This window comes from Labeo rohita, chromosome 5 (assembly GCF_022985175.1).
Source record: "Labeo rohita strain BAU-BD-2019 chromosome 5, IGBB_LRoh.1.0, whole genome shotgun sequence".
Taxonomy (NCBI): Eukaryota; Metazoa; Chordata; class Actinopteri; order Cypriniformes; family Cyprinidae; genus Labeo; species Labeo rohita.
The window spans coordinates 24,524,019-24,544,581 of NC_066873.1; the positions used below are offsets into that span (position 1 = coordinate 24,524,019).

The 20,563-nt window shown below is 35.3% G+C and overlaps 2 protein-coding genes across 2 annotated transcripts in view; one reads left to right on the forward strand and one right to left on the reverse strand.

Annotated features, from left to right (window-relative positions):
* Positions 1 to 8,584, forward strand: part of ophn1 (oligophrenin 1) — a 45,009-nt gene extending 36,425 nt beyond the window's left edge. Inside the window, 3 exon segments of the mRNA XM_051109503.1 lie at positions 1,063 to 1,113; positions 7,632 to 7,671; positions 7,754 to 8,584. Of these exon segments, the coding sequence (XP_050965460.1) occupies positions 1,063 to 1,113; positions 7,632 to 7,671; positions 7,754 to 7,765 (103 nt within the window). The 3' untranslated portion in view covers positions 7,766 to 8,584.
* Positions 8,585 to 9,657: 1,073 nt separating this feature from the next.
* The window catches only part of ar (androgen receptor), a 92,557-nt gene continuing 81,651 nt past the window's right edge, over positions 9,658 to 20,563 (reverse strand). Inside the window, exons 5-8 of the mRNA XM_051109502.1 lie at positions 17,730 to 17,874; positions 16,924 to 17,054; positions 15,035 to 15,186; positions 9,658 to 13,453 (exon numbers count right to left, since the gene is read on the reverse strand). Coding sequence (XP_050965459.1) covers positions 13,295 to 13,453; positions 15,035 to 15,186; positions 16,924 to 17,054; positions 17,730 to 17,874 — 587 coding nt within the window. The 3' untranslated portion in view covers positions 9,658 to 13,294. The remainder of the gene's footprint in view (positions 13,454 to 15,034; positions 15,187 to 16,923; positions 17,055 to 17,729; positions 17,875 to 20,563) is intronic.

A 20,563-nucleotide genomic window follows, 5' to 3' on the forward strand; every position in this document is an offset into this window, starting at 1 on the left:
GTGATTTCAAAGCTGAATTTTTAGCATCATTACTCCAGTCACAATAATATTCTGATTTGCTGCTCAAAAAACATTTATTATTATTATTATTATTATGTTGAAAACAGCTAATTTTTTTCAGGCTTCTTTGATGAATAGAAAGTTCAGAAGAACAGCATTTATCAGATAAATTCTGATCTCTGGATCTTTCTATTTATCAAAGAATCCTGAAAAATGTACTCGGCTGTTTTAAATATTGATGATAATAAAAATAAATGTTTCTTAAACAGCAATTCAGCATATTAGAATGATTTCTGAAGGATAATGTGACACTGAAGACTGAAGTAATGATGCTGAAAATGTTGCTTTGATCACAGGAATAATTTACATGTTAAAATATATAAAAACAGTTATTTTAAATAGTAAAAACACTTCAAAATTGTTCAAAATTTTGCTGTACTTTAGATCAAATAAATGCAGGCTTGGTGAGCAGAAGAGACTTCTTTAAAAAAACATCTTACTGTTCAAATACTTTTGACCGATAGTGGATATAAATTAATATTTGTCATCGAAATATTTATTTTTATAGACTAAAATTTCAGAGTAAAGTGAAGTAGAATTTTGCTTGACAAAATAAAATACATACAGCACATTAGCTCTGCTTCTTAGTGTGTGCTTGTGTATTTGTGTGCTCTGTCAGATATCCTCACACTGTCCTTAACTAAAACAACAGTTTCAAATGCAGATACACATGCACAAATGCTGAGAGTCATTGCAAATGTCAGTACATGTAACTGAGATTTAGTGCAAAGAGTAACTCGGACCTCAAAACACACATTTCCACATTTGGGATTGAAGATTCCAACTTCAACCTCAGAAAAGACTGCAGCATTTTCTGATTAATGTAATCTGATCAAGCGTGTTTGGAATATTCTTCACAGCATGTAAACATGAACAAAATGTAAAAAATATGGACAAAATAGTTCTATTCAGTCTTGTCTCATTCCGAACCATCCCAATAGATAATTTACGTTCGCGATCAGCAATGTATTGATGGATTCTTCTTTTTCTCTTTCCCTATAGTGTCGCCTCCAAAACCAAATTTTTTGAGAACGCTTCCAGGCAGATGGGGAGGTACGTATGTGAGGGCATGTGCTGGCTCAAGAGAGTGTGTGTGTGTGAACCTTTCATTGTTTCCAGCAGCTGCCTGACCTCACTTAGAGCGGAGCCAGTAAAACTCAATGCGCTTTTGATGTGGTGCTTTTAAATAAAGTTGTATTTAATATAAGACCACATGCTGAAAGTCCTTGTGTTACAGACCAAATAAAAAAGACTAGACATACATCCGATCGGTTGTTTAGTTTAAACCTTTCAAATAGAAGGGTACTTTAGAGCAGGTAATTCGATCCACGTCTGGGAAAAGGGTAACAAGCACACGCTCTTAAAACACACACGCTCAGATTTGCACCTACAAGCACAGTAGCCTTATTTGAACCCTTTGGCTTAAAGGAATAGCTCATCTGAACAATTCCGTCATCATTTAGTCAATTCGAATGTTGTTTCAAGCTCTTTCTTTCTTTCTTTCTTTCGTTGAACGCAACATGAGAAATGTTGAAGAATACTGATTTCCAAGCAAATTCCAATGAATCCATTTTTTAAGCTTCAAAAAGGATGTAAAACACCATAAAACTGTCATAAAATTGGTCAGTATGACTCACGCGCTACTAGATATTCCAAGTCTGCTTCGTCATACAATAGCTTTGTGTGAGGAACACTCTGTTCTCGCTCACGTCTGATCGAACGTCACGAGCAATCGTTTTTTTAGGCTGAATCTTTTCAATAAATTGATTTGAATCAGTATTGTGAATTTGAATCAGTGATCTGAGTGTTTCTGTAGCTCCATCAATATAGCGCTAGAAACACCAAGCACACGGGTTTGATTCCCAGGAAATACATGAATTAAATAAAATGTGTTCCTTGAATTCAGTGCATAAAAGCATCTGACCAATGTGTAATTGTAAATGAATCATTTATGTGAATACCGTACTCACATAATTGTAAATGAATCATTTATGTGAATACCGTACTCACAAATCAGACTGATTCAGTCCAGTTCAGTGACTCAGCACAGCAGTTAACAGCTCATTGGAGATTATCAGGTAAATAATGTCTTTATGTGGAATAATGTCTTCAATTTCGAATATGACGCACGAGTCGTATAAAAAAACATTTTGATTTTTTTTTTTTTTTTTTGGATACTTTTGGAGCTTGACATCCCCTGGTCATAAATTGAACCAGTTCAGTGATACTTTTATGGTGTCTTTGTGTCCGTTTAGATGCCTGAAAGTTTCAGTGCTCAGTCATTTTTACTGCATGATGAAGAGCAACATTCTTCACATTTCTCCATTTAGTTCCACAGAAAACAGAAAGTCATACAATTGAGCAAAATAATGACAGGCTTTTAATTTCTGGTTGAACTGAAAGGAACAGTTTAAGCCAAAAATGAAAATTCAGTCTTCATTTACTCGCCAACGTATCAAACGTATGACTTTCTTTCTCCTCTGGAACATAAAAGATGATAATTTGAGAAATGTCTCAGTATTTGTTATTTCATATGATTGAAGTCAATGGTAACCAAAACTGATGACAGAATTGTCATTTTTGGCTGAACTATTCTTTTAAGCACAAAAGTTCAAATAAGGCTACAGTCCCTGTAAAGTATTCCTAGACACAACAGGAAAGTACAGATAACTTTTGCAGTCAGTAGCGAGCTACTGCTGAGATATTAGGTTGTGTATGGACGGTTTGCGTGTGTGTAATCTAAAATCAGTATGAGCTGATCTTTTACCAAATCCTGAATTATGAAGTATGAGATGATGAGCAGTTTGGCTGTCTGTTCGAGTTTTGGAGGATTCTCTTCACTGCTCGTGGCTGGCGTCCAAGATCGCGCGCACACGCTGGTGTAGTTCAAGTTCAAGGCCTTTTACAATGCTAGAACACATCCCTGAGGGAACTCTCAGAGGATACTAAGATGAAAGATTTGACCAATGCAAAGCATCAAAGTTAACAAAAACGAACAGTAATGGAGCACCACACACCTCACTCGTTTCGCGAGCTCGTGCGCAGTGCTCGCCACGCAGGTGCCCATATTTCATGCGCATAAAATCTAACGTACCGTTGACAGTGTAAGTGTAAGTGACACTTTAAAGGCCTAAAATGAAAATTCCGGTCGTTTTCTCATCCTCATGTGGTTCCAAATCCGTCTGCTGCTGTTTTCATTGGAATACAAAAGGAGAATTTTGAGGATTCCTTATTTTAGTACTCACTTAAATTCTTTTTAAACATTACTGTTTAGGTTTCAATTGTAGACAATCAAATGTGACCCTGGATCACAAAACCAGTCATAAGGCTGAAAGCTGAATAAATAAGCTTTCCACTGATGCATTGATTTGTTAGGATGGGACAATATTTGGGTGAGATACAACTATTTAAAAATCAGGAATCTGAGGGTGCAAAAAAATCAAAATACTGAGAAAATTGCCTTTAAAGTTCTTCAAATAATGTTATTAACAATGTATATGACTGATCAAAAATGAAACATGATCTTTACTTAATTTCCTAATGATTTTTGCCATAAAAGAAAAATCAATAATTTTGACCCATACAATGGCTGCGTCTGAAAGCCTAGTCAGCTGACTTGCTGCCTCGCTGCCTTATGAGGCAGTGACTTCGAAGGCTGCGAAGGCAACTCTAGAAACACTTTCGGACAGACTTCAGAGGCAGCAGAATGTGACGCCGTTGCTAGGTTACCTAACGGTTAAATTGTAGATTTTGTAGAAAAACGATCTTATACAGTTATACATAATACACAAGTAATACATAAAGACCTCAAGGTCATTACCCACCGACGGTCTGTGCGTCGGAGAAGAGGACTGGCAGTTACTTTTTGCTTAAAAAAATAAAAGCAATGATGCAAGTAATATTGCAGAACAGGTCGTTGTTATTAGTGGCTGTTTCGTTATTATTGGTAGTATATTGTAAATATTATTCCTATTCACTACTCATTTGAACCCTTTTAACATTTTATTAAATACTACTATTACAAACAATATTATTTATCATGCTTTTTACACTATTACGATTCATAAAGTATATCATGGTCAAGATCTCATCTATTATATAAAGTCTAATTTCACCAGAATATCTTTATTTATATAGCCTATATGACGCACACGCACAGGATTGTGGGAAATCGAAGGCAGCGAAGGATACATCTATGCTGCCTTCAAAATTCCATCAGAAGAAGGAACCTCCGGAGACAGGAAGTGAAGCAGAATTAGAATTCGGACGTGCCTTGATGCCTTCCTGCCTTGGAATGCTGCCTCTGAATTTTATAGCTTTCGGACGCAGCCAATGTATTTTTGGCAATTGCTACAAATATACCCCAGCGACTTAAGACTGGTTTTGTGGTCCAGGGTCACAAATAGACAAGTCAGTTATATTATTTTTACTTAAAATTTAGTTTTTATGTATTTCTAGTTCATAATTTTAGTGCTTCAACAAACTTATATCAGTTAGTTGCCAAGGTAAGTTTTTCATGTAATATATTTTATTTTAATTCGTTTTTTATTAGTTTTAGTTTCAGTTAACAATACAAATCCTGTTGACCATGTTTTGTGACAAAACTTTATGGCGTCAAAACTTCACTTTGCCATGGCGGTCTCACGCTACAGATCATTGACAATATCCGAGAGATAAGACAAAGCAGGTTACTTTAGGTATGAAACAAAGTCTCAGCTTTCAAATTTGGCCATTTTTTAAGAAATTCAAACAATAAACAGATTGCTGTAGCATCTCAGTTCAAGCAACACTGATCATCTCTTCTTTACTAGTTATATAGCATGAAATAAACATGGAAGAACATCAGAAGGTATCTTGTTTTAACTGTGAAAAGACATCAGTACACACCATTTTTCAAGTTCAAGTCCACCGACGTTTATCTACTCTCCTGTCTGGGTTGTTTGTTGAACAAAAGTGGCATTATGAATAGTCAGATCGCTTGTTAATTGACCCTGCGAAGAGTCAATTGTAGTTTTAGTTCAATTTTAGTTAGTGTTAATTTTGCGAAATCTACAACGAAAAATGTTTGTCAATTAAGTTCTTCCTCGTGACTAAAACAAGACAATGAGGCAATAATAAAGTCATTGAACAATAACTGAAGACTATATCAACATGCTATATTGGCGACGAAAAACACGAGACTAAAATGTAGTTAATAGAACTTTACCAAAACCTTTTTATTTTTGTTGAAAAAAAGTGGAGCCAAAACATTTCAGACACGATTATGCGAGCGTTCATGCTTGCGGTTGCCAGATATCAAGAGCTCAAATCCTCTAATCAGAGCTTTTCTGTTCAATACATGTGTACTCTGTCCTGCATTTACTTTATGCAATCTGGCACCCATTTATTTTTTAGTATTTAGTACTGTCTTGTGTAAGATATTTTACATAAAAGATGTTTACATATAGTCCACAAGACAAAAAAAAAAACTGAAATTATTAAAATAACCCCCTTCAAACGTTTGGGAACCCTTGGTTCTTAATACTGTGTGTGGTAACCTGGATGATCTACAGCTGTTTTTTTGTTTTGTGATGGTTGTTCATGAGTCCCTTGTTTATTGTGAACAGGTAAACTGAGCACTGTCCTTCAGAAAAATCCTCCAGTTTTCCAGCATCTTTTGCATATTTGAACCCTTTCAAGCAGTGATTGTATGATTTTGAGATCCATCTTTTCACACTGAGGACAACTGAGGGACTCAAACACAACTATTAAAAAAGGTTCAAACATTCACTGATGCTCCAGAAGGAGAAACAATTTATTAAGAGCCGGGGATGAAAACTTTTGAACAGGATGAAAATGTCCAAATTTTTCTTATTTTGTTGAAATATGATTTTTTCCCATTTAGTACTGCCCTTCGGAAGCAACTGAAAATACAAATTAAGTACAATTTACCTTGATCCTCAAATTCAAAAGTTTTCACCCCCCGGCTCTTAATGCATTGTCTTTCCTTCTAAAGCATCAGTGAATGTTTGAACCTTTTTTTAATAGTTGTGTTCGAGTCGCTCAATTGTCCTCAGTGTGAAAAGATGGATCTCAAAATCATACAATCACTGCTTGAAAGGGTTCAAATATAAAAAAGATGCTGGAAAACTGAAGACTCTGTAGGACCTGGAGGATTTTTCTGAAGAACAGTGCTCAGTTTAACCATTCAGAACAAACAAGGGACTCATCAACAACCATCACAAAACAAATAAACAGTCGTAGATCATCCAGGTAAAAGAACCAAGGGCTCCCAAACTTTTGAAAGCTTTTTTTTTTTTATCATTTCAGCCATTTTTTTGTCTTGTGGACATCTTGTAAACATCTTTCATGTAAAATATCTTACTAAGGACAGTACTAAATAAAAAATAACATGCATTTTGTATATTTTGTTAAAATGATTAACATTTTCACAGATTCTGCAAGGGGTTCCCAAACTTTCACATGCCACTGTATATCTGAAGTCTTTGGTATTTATTTAGCCTCTAATTGATATCCTGTTATAAATCTGTACATAGAATGAGGTAAAATAACCCATGCATATGAGTCGATATTCTGTTGATTTGTGCTTATTGGTGAAAGAACAACTTCTGATGAAATTCAAAAATAAAAGTCCCAAATGAAAACAATCATTGCAATTAAAATTGAGCAAAATAATATATTTTTTATATCATTTTAACCATTATACAACAAGACGAAAATATGACGAAAATGCAAACGTTTCCACCGACTAGAAGTAGACTAAAATTCTCAGACATTTATCCCCGGTTTCACAGACAAGGCTTATTCCTAGTCTGAGCTGTTTCAGCTAAAAGAAACTTGCACTGACCAATCTAAAAATATAGCAGTGCCTTTGTTTTGTCTCAAGATGCACACCAGTAATGTGCTTTTTCTAAGCATGTCCATAAAAACTGAACTATAGCCTAATCCTGGCTTAGTCTAAACCCTGTCTCTGAAACCAGGCCATAGTTACTAAAAGTTACATTTGACACCAGACTAAGACAAAATAAAAGAAAATAGCTGACAAAATGAACACTATAGATAATAGTTTTAGTGCTTCAACAAACTTATTTCAGTTAGTTGTCATGGTAAGATTTTTTTCAATGTATTTAATAGTTACAATTTATTTAATTTTAATGAACAAAAATGTTTTATAATAGATATATTTTTAGTTAACAATAAAAATCCTATCGACCATGTCTATGACATCAAAACTGCACCATATTGATTTGTGACCTGTACGTTTTCCATAACTTACACGTCACAAATTAATATGGTGCAGTTTTGACAACATAAAGTTTCGTCACAAGTCATAGTTTGGTGCTTTTAGGACCGTTTTTGGAACTCGGCCCTTTGTAATGGCAAAACAGATTCTGAAGTAATTACATTTTTTTCCCCCCACAATTTTCCACATTAAGAGAAAAACAAAAACATCTAATGGGTTTGGAACAACATGAGTTAAACTAATGAATGAATGTTCTTTATTTGCTGAACTATCCTTTTAAGTTGCTGAAAAGAATTAAATTCATAACTTACTGTTTTGTGTCCCGCAGCTCGTCTCCAAATGCCTCACCTGCAGCTTCTAGAGATGAGGTACGGCATACTCATTCTTATTTTTTCATTAAGGTAACCTATGATGTTAATGCTAATTACTGTCACTTGTCCATCCTTGCAGAACACTAAATAAGAACTTCCCTCCAATCACTCCTACAACTTGTGGATTGATGTCTTGTGGACCAATTAACGCACATCAGTGGTCGCGAGACAATGTGCACAGCCCGGCGTCGAGTCGTGGGTTTGAGAGATAAATTATTAACACTCCTTGACTCCAGTTTTTTTCCCTCTTTGTGAATGAATTGGAAAGGGTACTGTTTTTTTGTGATTTACCGCCAATTTCTGCACTTGCTTACTTTGCTGTAAAACTAAGTCTTTGATTCTTACTCGGATCAAAGAACAAAAGGAAAGCATTGAATCTTTTTTCTTTCTTAAACATTTTGACCTTCCTGCGCACAGCAGAGAAAAACTCCCTCCCGTTCTCTCGTTCATTGCGTCTCTCGGTATCTCCCCTTTTCTGTGACCTACTTAAGAGACCGATAAGACTTAGGTTTTACAGTCTCATTTTACAGACGCACTACAGACTTCACTTTAGAAGGTGGTACTGCCCAGATGTATTATATAATATTCTGAATCAACACTAATCAGTATTTAATTACGCAGAAGCTGAACATGCTTCTATTAATTATCTGTTATTATCTCAGTAATTAGTAACTGGAAGGAGATGAATGACCTGGGTGCTGGTTCTAAATGTTTCTGACAAGCAGAGCAGTTACTGTAATTGCAAAGCGTTTCTCTTTTTATCTGCCGGGACACGCTAGTGGTGCTCCTACAAAAAAAAAACAAAAAAGGGATCGAGGAACTTTTGTTTCTTCAACTAGTTCACAAAGCAAAGTGTGCTTCAATAAGCTTTTCTCTCCCTCTCTCTTGTCCTTTTTTCTTTTTAAATGATCTGATATAGAGATCAGTTTCGGTATTGAGCTTAACCAGACTTTTAAGTCTTAAACTTTGAGTGAAACATGAGCCTTTATCGGTTTCTTTGGTCAGGGTGAATATTGAATGTGAAAACTAAAGATTTGAAGTCTCATTCTCACTTTCACATAACTGTAAATGTGGAAATAAGAAAAAAAAAGAGTAGAGGTCAGTTTTTGGTACTTCCAATGCAATGAAATTTTAGGTCACTTTAAGTCAGTTTCATATTTGAAGCAGACTGGTTTGCATTCCTATGTGATGTTATTATCATAAAGCTCCAAATTGCCATTTTATGTATTGTGTAAATATTTTGTTGTTTCTTAAAGTGTTCGTCAAGCTCTTAATACCTAACAGTCACTAAACCTTGTTTTTTTTGTTTGAATGTACTGATGCAAGGAAATTCAACTTTATTAAAAAAAAACTAAAAAAAAAAAAAAAAATGATAAAGTGTGTTTATTTTTTCTTACGAACGTAAGCCGTAGGTGAAAGTGCACCGAGCCGACCCAGAGTAGAAATAAATCTATACAATGAAATGGCCTCATGATAATAATCAATAAATAATTGGGAGGAAAACACACCTCTGGAAAACAGTTAAATTAAAACAGCTGTGCATCAGTCAAAATCCAAAGTGCAAAAAAAGTCACAGCCTAAAGAGTTTAGACAAGTTCCCACCGCACAAACGCTTCTTGTGCCCAGTCGCTTTTGCACGATATTGTTTAGGTCCACCCGATTCATGGTGTGCCTGCTGAAAAAGTTGCAGAGAAGCCCTTTCAGGATTTTCAAATGTTTTTTATTGAATTGAAAGCGGTAAAACACAAACAAACCCGATTTACACAGGCTCTACACAACAGGAATCAGAGAAGCGATTTTCCGTACGAGTAGAAATCAGTTTGCAAACTGCTCGAAAGAAAACGTCAGTTAACAACTGTCAATACAACACTACATAGCAGTACTAAATAATATGCGAAAAGCGTGCATGCATAGACACACACACCCACTCACACATACACACAACTGCTGTAAAAAAAGACTATAAAGTTACAAAGATTGAAGTAACAAACATCGTTTAAGAAGCCAGAGTCTTCTCTTCTAGTCATATAAAGCCAAACTATTTAGCTCCTCCGTCTGCATATGGAAAAGCGAAAAATATCCCGTAACACCAGGAAAAGACAGGAATTATTCACACCAGAGAAAAAAGCTGTAAAAAAGCATTCGCTAATGATTAGTCGTGTAATAGCTCGTATCAGCCAGCAAAGAGAGTTTAAAAAACCAAGTCATTGTTACATACATGGGAGTTTTTATATGGTTTACAAAGCCGGAACAGGACATAAATAGATACAGCTCTGCCTGCAAACGATTCATATGGTTTCATTAGCACGTTTAGTGTCTGTAAACCAGTGTGGTTGGTGCTCTCAGTTCAACATATACAACAACTTTATGTCAAGATAAGTTTGCACTACACACGCTGGAAAGCCAAATGACTTTCCTCACTGCTGGGGAAAATGTATCGGTGAGAAATCGTAGCTTTTTTTCTCCCTTTTGTACTGAAAGACCAATTTATAACCACAGGAAGCATCCTGGTGACATGCAGACTGTTATTAAGACTTTAGGTTCTCTTGTTCGTGTGAGAGCAGAAACATTGGTAAGATTCAAGCAAACCTTTTTTTGTCATCAACACAGGCCAAATTCAATATTTTGCAAAAGACACCAAAAAATGTCCTTATTGCTTTCTTCCCCTTTTTTTGTACCTTGCAAGAGCAGCGAAGCAGAGCCTGCTAACAGATTTACAAGAGCGCATATAAACATACACATATGCTTTTGCTATTTGTTGACCACACCGCACACAGTAACAGTAAAATCCTAGGACTTTAATTGAAAACCAACACGCAAACTTCTACATCATAGCTCATAAGAGAAGTGTTAAGAAAGTCACAAATCAGCTTATGGATCATCCAAGCGCGAGTCGGTTCACGAGCGCAGAACGAGCCAAACGAGGTGTTACATCTGAGTGTCGCACATTACAAGCCTTCCATTGTAAACAGACAATTATAAGACAGCGAGAGAGCGAGTCTCTCGCAAAGTCGAGTATGAATGAACCACATGCAAGGTCCCCCTCACCCCTAATCCCCTTCTCCGAAAGTCCGCCGGGTAATGAACGACTTTGTGATCAGACTTTTTTTTGGCTTCGGCTCCGTCCTAAAGCGCAGCATGTTTGTGGGGAAAGTCATGAGCTCTTTTTTGGCAGGGTAAAAGTGCAGTTTGGAGTTCTGCAAATTCTAATGAGTGCTTTTGGGCCGTCTAAATGGGTAAACACCTGCGTGTAATTGCGCGGTGCTCGGTGCTGTCAGCTCAGAGGAGCTGTCTCTGACAGCCTATTCTCTGCCTGGCACATTTAAACCGTCAACATGCTCCGCGGCGACAAGAGCTCGAGCAGCTAAACCACATCTCGTCGTTTTAACTCGGCGGAAAACTCCGTGCTCTGCCGAAAGTACACCCCAGGTCACCCCAGGCCTGACAAAGACAACACAGCGCCGCGATTTTGGGGCTCTTTAAAGAGTAATCTACATACATAACGCTGCAGGCATTATTCAATCATTTAGAAACCGAGAGCGTGCGGAGGAAAAACGTTGACACGACGTCTAGCAAATACGCGCTGCACCGGAGTATGAGGAAAGCGAGTAAAGATGTTCCTTTCTGACAGATAAATAGAGAATGCTTTAATTGAAGCAAAAGCGGAGTAAAAAACACACACATATGCCTTGTTTTTTCGTCTTTTAAAGCGATAGCTAACCCAAAAACGATCATCTGTCTTCATTACCTCACCCTCATGTTGTTCCAAACTTCTTGAGTTTCTCTTTTTTATGATATTTTGAAGAATGCTGGTCACCAAACAGCTAGCTTTTTTGTGTGTTGAACAGAAGAAAGAAATCATACAGGTTTGGAACGACTTGAGGAGAGCAAATGCCACTATTCGTTTTTGGGGAGAACCATTTTGTTAACACTCTCGTGAATAAAGAGGAGAGCTTTAGCACCACTTGTCGTTGATTTGCGACAGTTGATGGTGATTAAGATATTTGGTACGAGTTTCTGATGAAATAACAGTACTGTCCCGTGTTAGCACATACGCATAGCTCTTTTTATGTTTTCCTTTTTTTTAAAAGCTGTGCACCATTTGAAGCGTGTTTTGGTATTCTAAAAGAGCTCGTTAAAAGTGTGTTAAGCATGTGATTATTTATTGCTAGCGCGGAGAAATACAAATCCCTCAGTGGCACTTACTATAAAGGAAAGAGAAGAAACTGTACTGTAAAACTATTGACTACATCCATACATTAGCACATAGAAAGGTTGAAAAGAACCACGCTTAACTTTTACATATATATACAAGAACATTACCTTGCCAAATCTTCCATTAAGGACAGTGAAAGAGAGAGAGAGAGACAGTAACTTCATAAGAGCTTTATGGGAAACAATCCCGTTTCCTAACAATATCCATTTAGCTTACTGGAAATGCAGTTTGGTTTGTTTGAATATCTAGGGCTTTTGCATGCAATTATTTGTTTGTTGTTTTGTTGATGGATTGATATGAAGACAGCATGCATAGATTTATAGATATACGTATATATAATTGAAGATCGTCTATGCTGACCCAAGCGTTGCTGTATTTATGTTCTATGTACAAACTGTCAACAATATACCCTAAAACCTGCACTTAAATATCCAGGTTGCAAAAGAGGGCACCGTCTTAACAAAAGTCTGCTGTCTGGAGGAGGCAACTCTTTCTTTCTTTTTTTTCTTTTGTGCTGTCCTTTCGTTCTTAGTGGTAAAACCCAACGGTGATAGATTTTCAGATTGAATTAAAAACTCACAAATTGTCTGATCCCAAATGAATGATGCCTTTTAAAAAGCTTTTATGAAGAGCCTCCACATTTCATAAGAAATGAATGAAGCACTTGTTTTACAATCAATAAACTAATAAAGCAGGGAGGAGACTGATAGCCATCCTGCTGTACTGAATTCCATACTGTTGTAATACTGTATTTAGTAGCGTGTTGTCTTAACTAAAAAGAGCGTAAAAGTCACAAACGATTCTGTCACGGGTTTTTGTCACGTTCAGGTGTATTTCTCTATGCATGCTGTCACGGACAATAACTGAACCCTTTTTATCCTGCGATGCATAGAGATTAGAGACAGGTCACAGACTCCGAGAGATCTGCGTAATGTCCTTTTTTTTTGATTAAGGGCTCAGATGAAACTTCATTGTCATATTTTTTTCAACCTGTCCGCCAGGCAACACGCTGTAACTCTTGAAGGATAACTGCTGGTCGAAAGAAAGAACAAAACCTGCTTCACACCATGCTGTCAGTTTGAGAAAATGAGCTCAAATGATCTCTGAGGAGAAGATAGACAACTGTAATGATGTAATGGTCCCGCTACTTTTCAGGACCATTTTTCAAAAGGGGAGAGAGACGAGACTGATATAGAAAGGGAGGGAGAGAGGGGGAGAAATTCTAAAAAAAATGGAAAAATCAAAAAAAAATCTGTATCTCTCAGTCCCGTCGCTCGATTCGAGTCCAGATTAAAAGCGTCACAGGCTGGTTTAGGCTGGATCAAACTAGATTAGGCCGTACTGACTGGCTCATGTGGCCTGGGTGGGGTTGGTATGGATCAGGGGTTCAGGGGTGTAGTCTTGTCATTTGTGAAACAGGATTGGTTTAGACAGGCCGGCGAGGATCTTTGGCACCTGGACCGAGATTATTTCTGCAATCATTTCGGGAAAGCTGACCTTTGTGGGCAGAGACCGAGCTTGGACAAAGAGGTCAAAGGTGAACTGGTGCAACTTCTGAACAATCTGGGTGAGGGAGAGAATGAGAAAGAGAGAGAAAGAGGGGAAAGGAGAGACAAGAATAAGCAAAACGACAACTTGCAAAAATGAAGAGATAGAGAAAATCATGGCATGTTTAATATTACAGGAAGAATTTACTAGAATGTGCTTGTTAATAGTGTCATTATTGCTATGTGCTGCCTATGTTTTGTTTTATGATTTAATATCAGTTAATGGCGCAAACACAGCCAAAAAATCAGTAGTGAACTTTCCATCTCAGGCCAGTTCTGAGCGTTCAGTTGTGTACGATGCAGCACACTACCACAATCTGGTAAAAATTTGATCAACAAAAGTCTTGTTTGTAAAATTCTGATTAAAAAATGCGATTTACTCAGATGGCAAAAGTGCAACTTTAGGTAAATTAGGCATTCGGATAACCTGGAAGGTAGCGCATGGCAGTAGCAACGACCACGTTTAAGGGATTAAAGTGATAGTTCACCCAAAAATAAAAATTCTGTCATCATTTACTGTCTAAAGTTGTTTCAAACCTGTATGAATCTCTTTCTTCTGCTAAACACAAAATAAGATATTTTGTAGAAAGTGGGTAACCAAACAAGTTGAGTGTAGCCACTGATTTGAACAGTATGGAACAAATATACAATGACTATAACTCTTTAGTTACTCACATTCTTTAAAATACCATCTGTGTTCACAGAAGAAAAATTCATACAGGTTTGAAACAACTTCAGGGTGAGTAAATTATATAAATTAAATTTTTGAGTGAACCATCTCTTGAAGTCCTAAGGGATGGATGAACTGATTAAATGTATACCCTGAATGCAACGTATGTCGCTTCGGATCAAAGCATCTGCCAAATGCAAATAGCACTGAGTCTTGTAAATAAGGTGCATGAATAATGAGCCTAATTTACATAAAATGGTGTGTTTGTGCTGGAAAGAATGACAACAAATTAATTTACATATAGTGCATGATATTTCAGCACATTTAGACCTGGTTAAACTGGACTGCAGAGAGTTAATGAATAAAAAGCATGCATACAAAAGTAGCATAACATTTTAGTGAATTTGTCTGGTTTTGTCTTATTTGTGTATGAAAATATACATTAATGGTCAAAAGTTTGGTGTTGGTAAGATTTTGTAATGTTTTGATTTATGCTCACCAAGGCCGCATTTATTTGATCAAAAATACAGTGAAACAGTAATATTGTAAAATATGATTACAGTTAAAAGTAATGTTTTTTATTTTTAGATACTTTAAAATGTAATTTATTCCTGTGACACAAAGCTCAATTTTCAGCAGCCATTATTCCAGTTTCTTCCATATATTTTTGTATAAATCATGATAAATATTTTAGGATTCTTTGAACAAAAGAATGAACAGAAAGCATTTATCTGAAATGGGAATGTTCTGTCACAATGTTAAAGTCACTTTTGATTAACTTAATGCATCCTTGCTGAATAAAAGTATTAATTAATATTACTGACACCAAACATCTGAACAGTAACGTATCATGGGGCCAATATTCAGTATGCTTGGTGTATGGTGTCGCTGTGTGTTTTTTTGTGTATTTGTGTGTGTGTTACTAACTGGTTGCAGTGAGTCCATCAGTCGGGTCAGCTGCTGGAAGCGCATGGCGCAGTTGGTCTTCCTGCCATAGTTGATTAAACGATCAAGCTCGTTTATATATGTCATACGCAGCTCATCAAAATACTTCTGACTCTTCAGCCCCTCCACTGGAACTGCAGAAGCAGAAATAAAAACTTTGCACACATACTTGCATACACTTGAAAAAAGAACATGCTGTCATTAAAATGTACTGATGTTGTGTTGCTGTACTGAGGTAATGGTGTTGTTTGTTTGTAATACAAATAGAAAATACACCACAAATAGTGTACAAAGGGGCTAAAACTTAAAGTAACCTAAAAGCTTATAATATAAATAATTTCCATGATGTGAAAAAAGCAGACAGATTCCAGTCATAAAAATAGCATTTACTGTATAACACGGAATGTCACGGAAAATAGGTAAATTTTGGATAAATAAATCAAGAGTAGGTCAGCACACTTAAATAAAAAAGCGATATAGAGTAGTGTCTGTGAATATTAAGCTGCAAAAATACAATTTAAATGTGAATCCTGCATGTCTCTGTGTGAATGAATAGCACAGATGTGTGGTTACGTTTACAACACACAAAACTGAAGCGAGTGTGATGCTCGCCGTGCTTTTAGCCACTTTAATATATGACTGCATGAACACATAAACATAATCTGCTGAACTGCCCATATCATCAGGTCTTTACAGCAATCTGTCAAAATTAAAGTTAAGTTTAACTTGAAGAAATTGTGACCGAAATATATTATTAGATTAAATAGAAAATGTATTTATCGCAATTTATTTACCAGAAAAATGTAAATACACAACACAGTATTTTGGGGGAATGAATTAATGAATAAATAAATAAATCATTTTTTATAAAATCAATTAATTAAAAACGCTTTTGATTATTTAAATTTAATGCAATCATTAAAACAGAATCCAGAAAATTAATGGAAAACATTTGGTACAAATAAAACTGAATTTGAGAATAAAAAATATAATAAAACTTATTTCACAGGGCCTTAAAAATGTAACTTTTGTTAAACTTTAAATTGCTATTAAATTGTGTAAGTTTCATGATTTTAATTAATTAGATATGCTGTTTGATTCATATTTTTTAATCTATCCATTAAATCAGACTCTAGAAAAAATTAAAACGGAATAAAAATAAAAAATAAAACAGATTTCATAGGGCCCTATAAAATTTATATGAATTTTATTTTCTGTACATTTAATGAGAGGTTTGCAAGTTTTGTGATGCTGTTCCTATAATAAAATTAATACAGTTAAAACGACCCTATTTTGTGTGATTAGTATTTTCTAGCAGAAACATAAAATAACCAACATTCAATAATATAAAAATAGAACAAAATTGAAATTAAATAATAAATTATGTCTAAGCTATCACTCAGCAGCGGCTAGTATATTTGGGGCAAAAGTTTTGTTCATTTATAATTATATTTTTTTATAATTGGGGAAAATTAAGCAGTAACAGGGTTGAGCACAAAATGTGAAACTGTTACATTTTGGGTTTTTGCCATTTAAAATTAAATGATTAAAATAAATGATACTGCAATGAGTGAATATCAATTCACAAGCTTGATTTGATTTGTTGAATGCAATCTAAAAGCTCTCCGGAAAGGCTAAAGTCACAATTTCAAGATGTTAGATATTGTCATTTTTTTTAAAGAGCTTGGCTCATTTTATATTGGATAAGTTTACATAACACATTTTATTTCCTTCACATCAGAAAACAGGAAGTAGGCCTCTAATTATTATTATGATTACTTTTAATCTGTCATTAGGTATTAGTATCCTCAAGTACTTTGGCAGAAAGCAGTCTGTCACGCACACACATACACACACAGCAGTAGACTCACTGATGCTGAAAAGGAGGAGGGCCTTCATGCAGAGGAACTCTTCCTGTGTGACCTGCAGCAGCACAAACTCCTGCGAGAGGTGCTTCATCTGAACACAGTGCTCGTACATGCTGGAGATATGCATCCTACGACTGACAGATAGGGGGCAGATTAATTGACATACACTGAGAGAAAGAAGCAAACAAAGAAAGACACAACACACAACAGCTGCTAATTACAAAACAGTACTGACTACCGAATAATACGGCCAGTCATCTAATGACTCCTAAATCTCTCACGAAATTAAATGTATTTCATGCCTAAAACACAATTTCTGTCAGCAGTAGCGGTATGGGATACGACCAAGATGCATTTAGGAAGAAAGTCTTCTATTTCAGAAATTGGTGAAAAAGGCCATTGAGAGCATGTGAGCCCCCCAAAAAATCCAATCTCTCCTGGGATTGTGTTTGTGACAAAGATCCTCCACACCATAATAAGCCAGCAGTAAATTATAAATGAATCTTGGAAGCAGCCACGACGAGACTGTTATTGTGTGCATGAAGCACAAGATATGTACCTGCCCGAGAGAGAGAGAGAGAGGAAGATAGAGAGATGGAATAAGGTAGAGAAAGGGCCGCTGAGGAGAAATGAAAGAAAAATGAGTGTGAGGAATGATGGATTAGTACATTTACAAGACAAATAAATGGACAGAAGAAGAAAATGGAATGAGGGAGAGAAAGCAACAATGCAGAACACCGATGGGTGCCGGACACAAAAGAAAACAGGCAAATAAGAGCAGAGCGGATGTGAGAGAGAATAAGACTGACTCATTGAAGACCAGGTCCGGCGCAAAGTACAGCATCCGCGCGTTGGCGTTCTTGTAGGACCTCCAACCCAGAGCAAAGACCATCACTCCCATCCAGGTGTGTTGTATGACTGTCATCTGATCATCCACATGCAGGTTACGGAAACCTGAGAGAGGGGGAGATGGGAGAGATATTTCTGCTGGCTGTAGCTTACAGTTTGTCAGTTCGGCGCTACTTTTTCAGACCAACTTCATTTACGACTCTATTTCAGCTCATGCCATGAATCACACTTCACTTGATGGTACTCTGAAAAAAATGCATGTCAGTCTGAACAGAGGATTTTCAGTACGTCGACTTTAACCAAACAAAACGGTTTGCTGATGACGAGGCAGCATATGCACAGCTTTCAGGAAACAAAGGAGAAACATGCTGAACGTTCTGGGATAAACTTGATCTCGCTTCCCTCATAACACATTCATCACTGGATTCAGTGCAGATTAAAATGCCAGGCCTCACAGTTTTATTAATGCTATCAATAACAGGAAATTGGAGGACTGCAACCAATCACATCAACCTGATTCCATCAACAGATCACACTGAGCTTCAAAAAATGGCTGTTGTCAAGCCACACCCATTTCTCTTTGTGTCGCCCCTACTGATATTTTTCTCTCAGCATTTGATGGTTTGCTGTCAGCGCATTTACATACGACTGAAGTCTGCCTTTGCTTTTCAAAAAGCCATTTATCAAAGCCATTAGAGTGAAGTAGATTACACAACACCTCTCAAGCCTCTGAACTGGAAATACAACCCATAATTAAATCAGTGAGAAAAAAAATATCCAAATAATTCTCCACTGATGTCCCAACTTGAATCACTAGGCAGGAGACTGTTGTGTCAATGAATATTAAGCATGTAACAGATAAAGAAAAAGAACGATCCCCAACTGTATTCAGATTATTCTTTAAAAAATATTTTCTTCATTGTTATCTTGACCTTTTCTATTATATTCATTTTTCTCAAAATTAATTTTTGAGAGGTGTAATCAAATTTTTTTTTGTATTTATTATTACAGTTTTTCTCGATTGCTATTACACTATAACCAGTCTTTTGAACAACTGAGAAAAACTGTAATAGATACAAAAATGAGCATCATGTTACTGAATACATGCGAATATATGCATTATTTTCAAAAAGGTTTGTAATTATATTGTTGAGGGTAAAAAGTTATTATTATAATTACTATTTTTTCTGCAAATATCATTATCTATTAATTCATAAATATATCAAGCGTTTGGTTGCATTACATGACATTTTACTAATCTTGTCTTGTAATGAAAAAGTCAAATGTTATAAGAGACTGACTAATTCCAAAAAAAAAAAGAGGATCTGCGGGGGTCCTTTCATTACCTCTCATTTTCTTTTTTATGTTTCTGCATGATGTTTGACCATATGACTCTGATTTAGTGGACAAAAGTGTTTAAATAATAAGCAGTAAAGCAGTGTTGCTGTTGTTTTCCAAAATAAAAAAAAAATAAAAAAAAACTACTTCAAAACAACTGCATTCAAACTATTCTTTCAAAAAAAAAAATATTTTCTTCATTATGACATCTTGACCTTTTTTGATTATATTTCTATAAAAAAAAAATCTAAATGAATTTTTGATCCAGAAATTAAAAACATGCTCATCAAAACATGCTCAGAAAACATTTGTTGCATCACAAGCCATTTTACTAAGCTTGTCTTATAATGAAAAAGTCAAACGTTATGATATAAGAGACTATTGAGGATATGCAGGGGTCCTCTCATTACCTCTCATTTTCTGTTTTATGTTTCTGCATATTTCTACATGATGTTTAATCACATGATTCTGATTTAGTGGACAAAAGCTTTTAAATAATAAGCAGTAAAGCAGTGCTGTTGATTTTTTTAAAAAAATAATAAATGACTATTTCAAACTACTTCAAAACAACTGCATTCAAACTATATTTCTACCAATATATATATACATATATATCTCAAAATGAATTTTTGATCCAGAAGTTAAAAACATGCTTATCATAGAAGAGGTATAATCAAATGTATGTATTTTTTATTTATAATTAATAGATACAAAAAAATGAGCATCATGTTACTGAATACATGTGAGTATATGCATTTTAATCATTATTTTCAAGTTTTGTAATTATATTGTTGAAGGTAAAAAGTTTTTTTTTTGCAAATATTATAAACTATTAATTCAGAAATACATCAGTGTTTGGTTGCATCACATGACATTTTACTATCTTGACCTTTTTGGATTAGATTTCTACAAAAAATATCAAAACAAAATTTTGACGTAGAAATTAAACACATTGGTCGCATCACAAGACATTTTATTAACCTTGTCTCGTAATGAAAAAGTCAAACGTCAGATATAAGAGATTGAGTTACTGAGGATCTGCAGGGGTCCTTTCGTTACTTATCATTTTCTGTTTTATGTTTCTGCATATTTCTTATTTCATATTTCTCTTCTTCTTCAAAAAAAAAAATAAATAAATATATATATATATCTCTCTCAAAATGAATTTTTGATCCAGAAATTAAAAACATGTTCATGGCAGAAGAGGTATAATCAAATTTATGTATTTTTTATATAAATGAGCATCATGTTACTGAATACATATGAGTATATGCATTTTAATCATTATTTTTAATTATATTGTTGAAGGTAAAAAGTTATTCTTTTTTTGCAAATATTATAAATTATTAATTCATAAATACATCAATGTTTGGTTGCATCACATGACATTTTACTATCTTGACCTTTTTTGATTAGACTTCCACAAAAAATATCAAAACGAATTTTTGATGTAGAA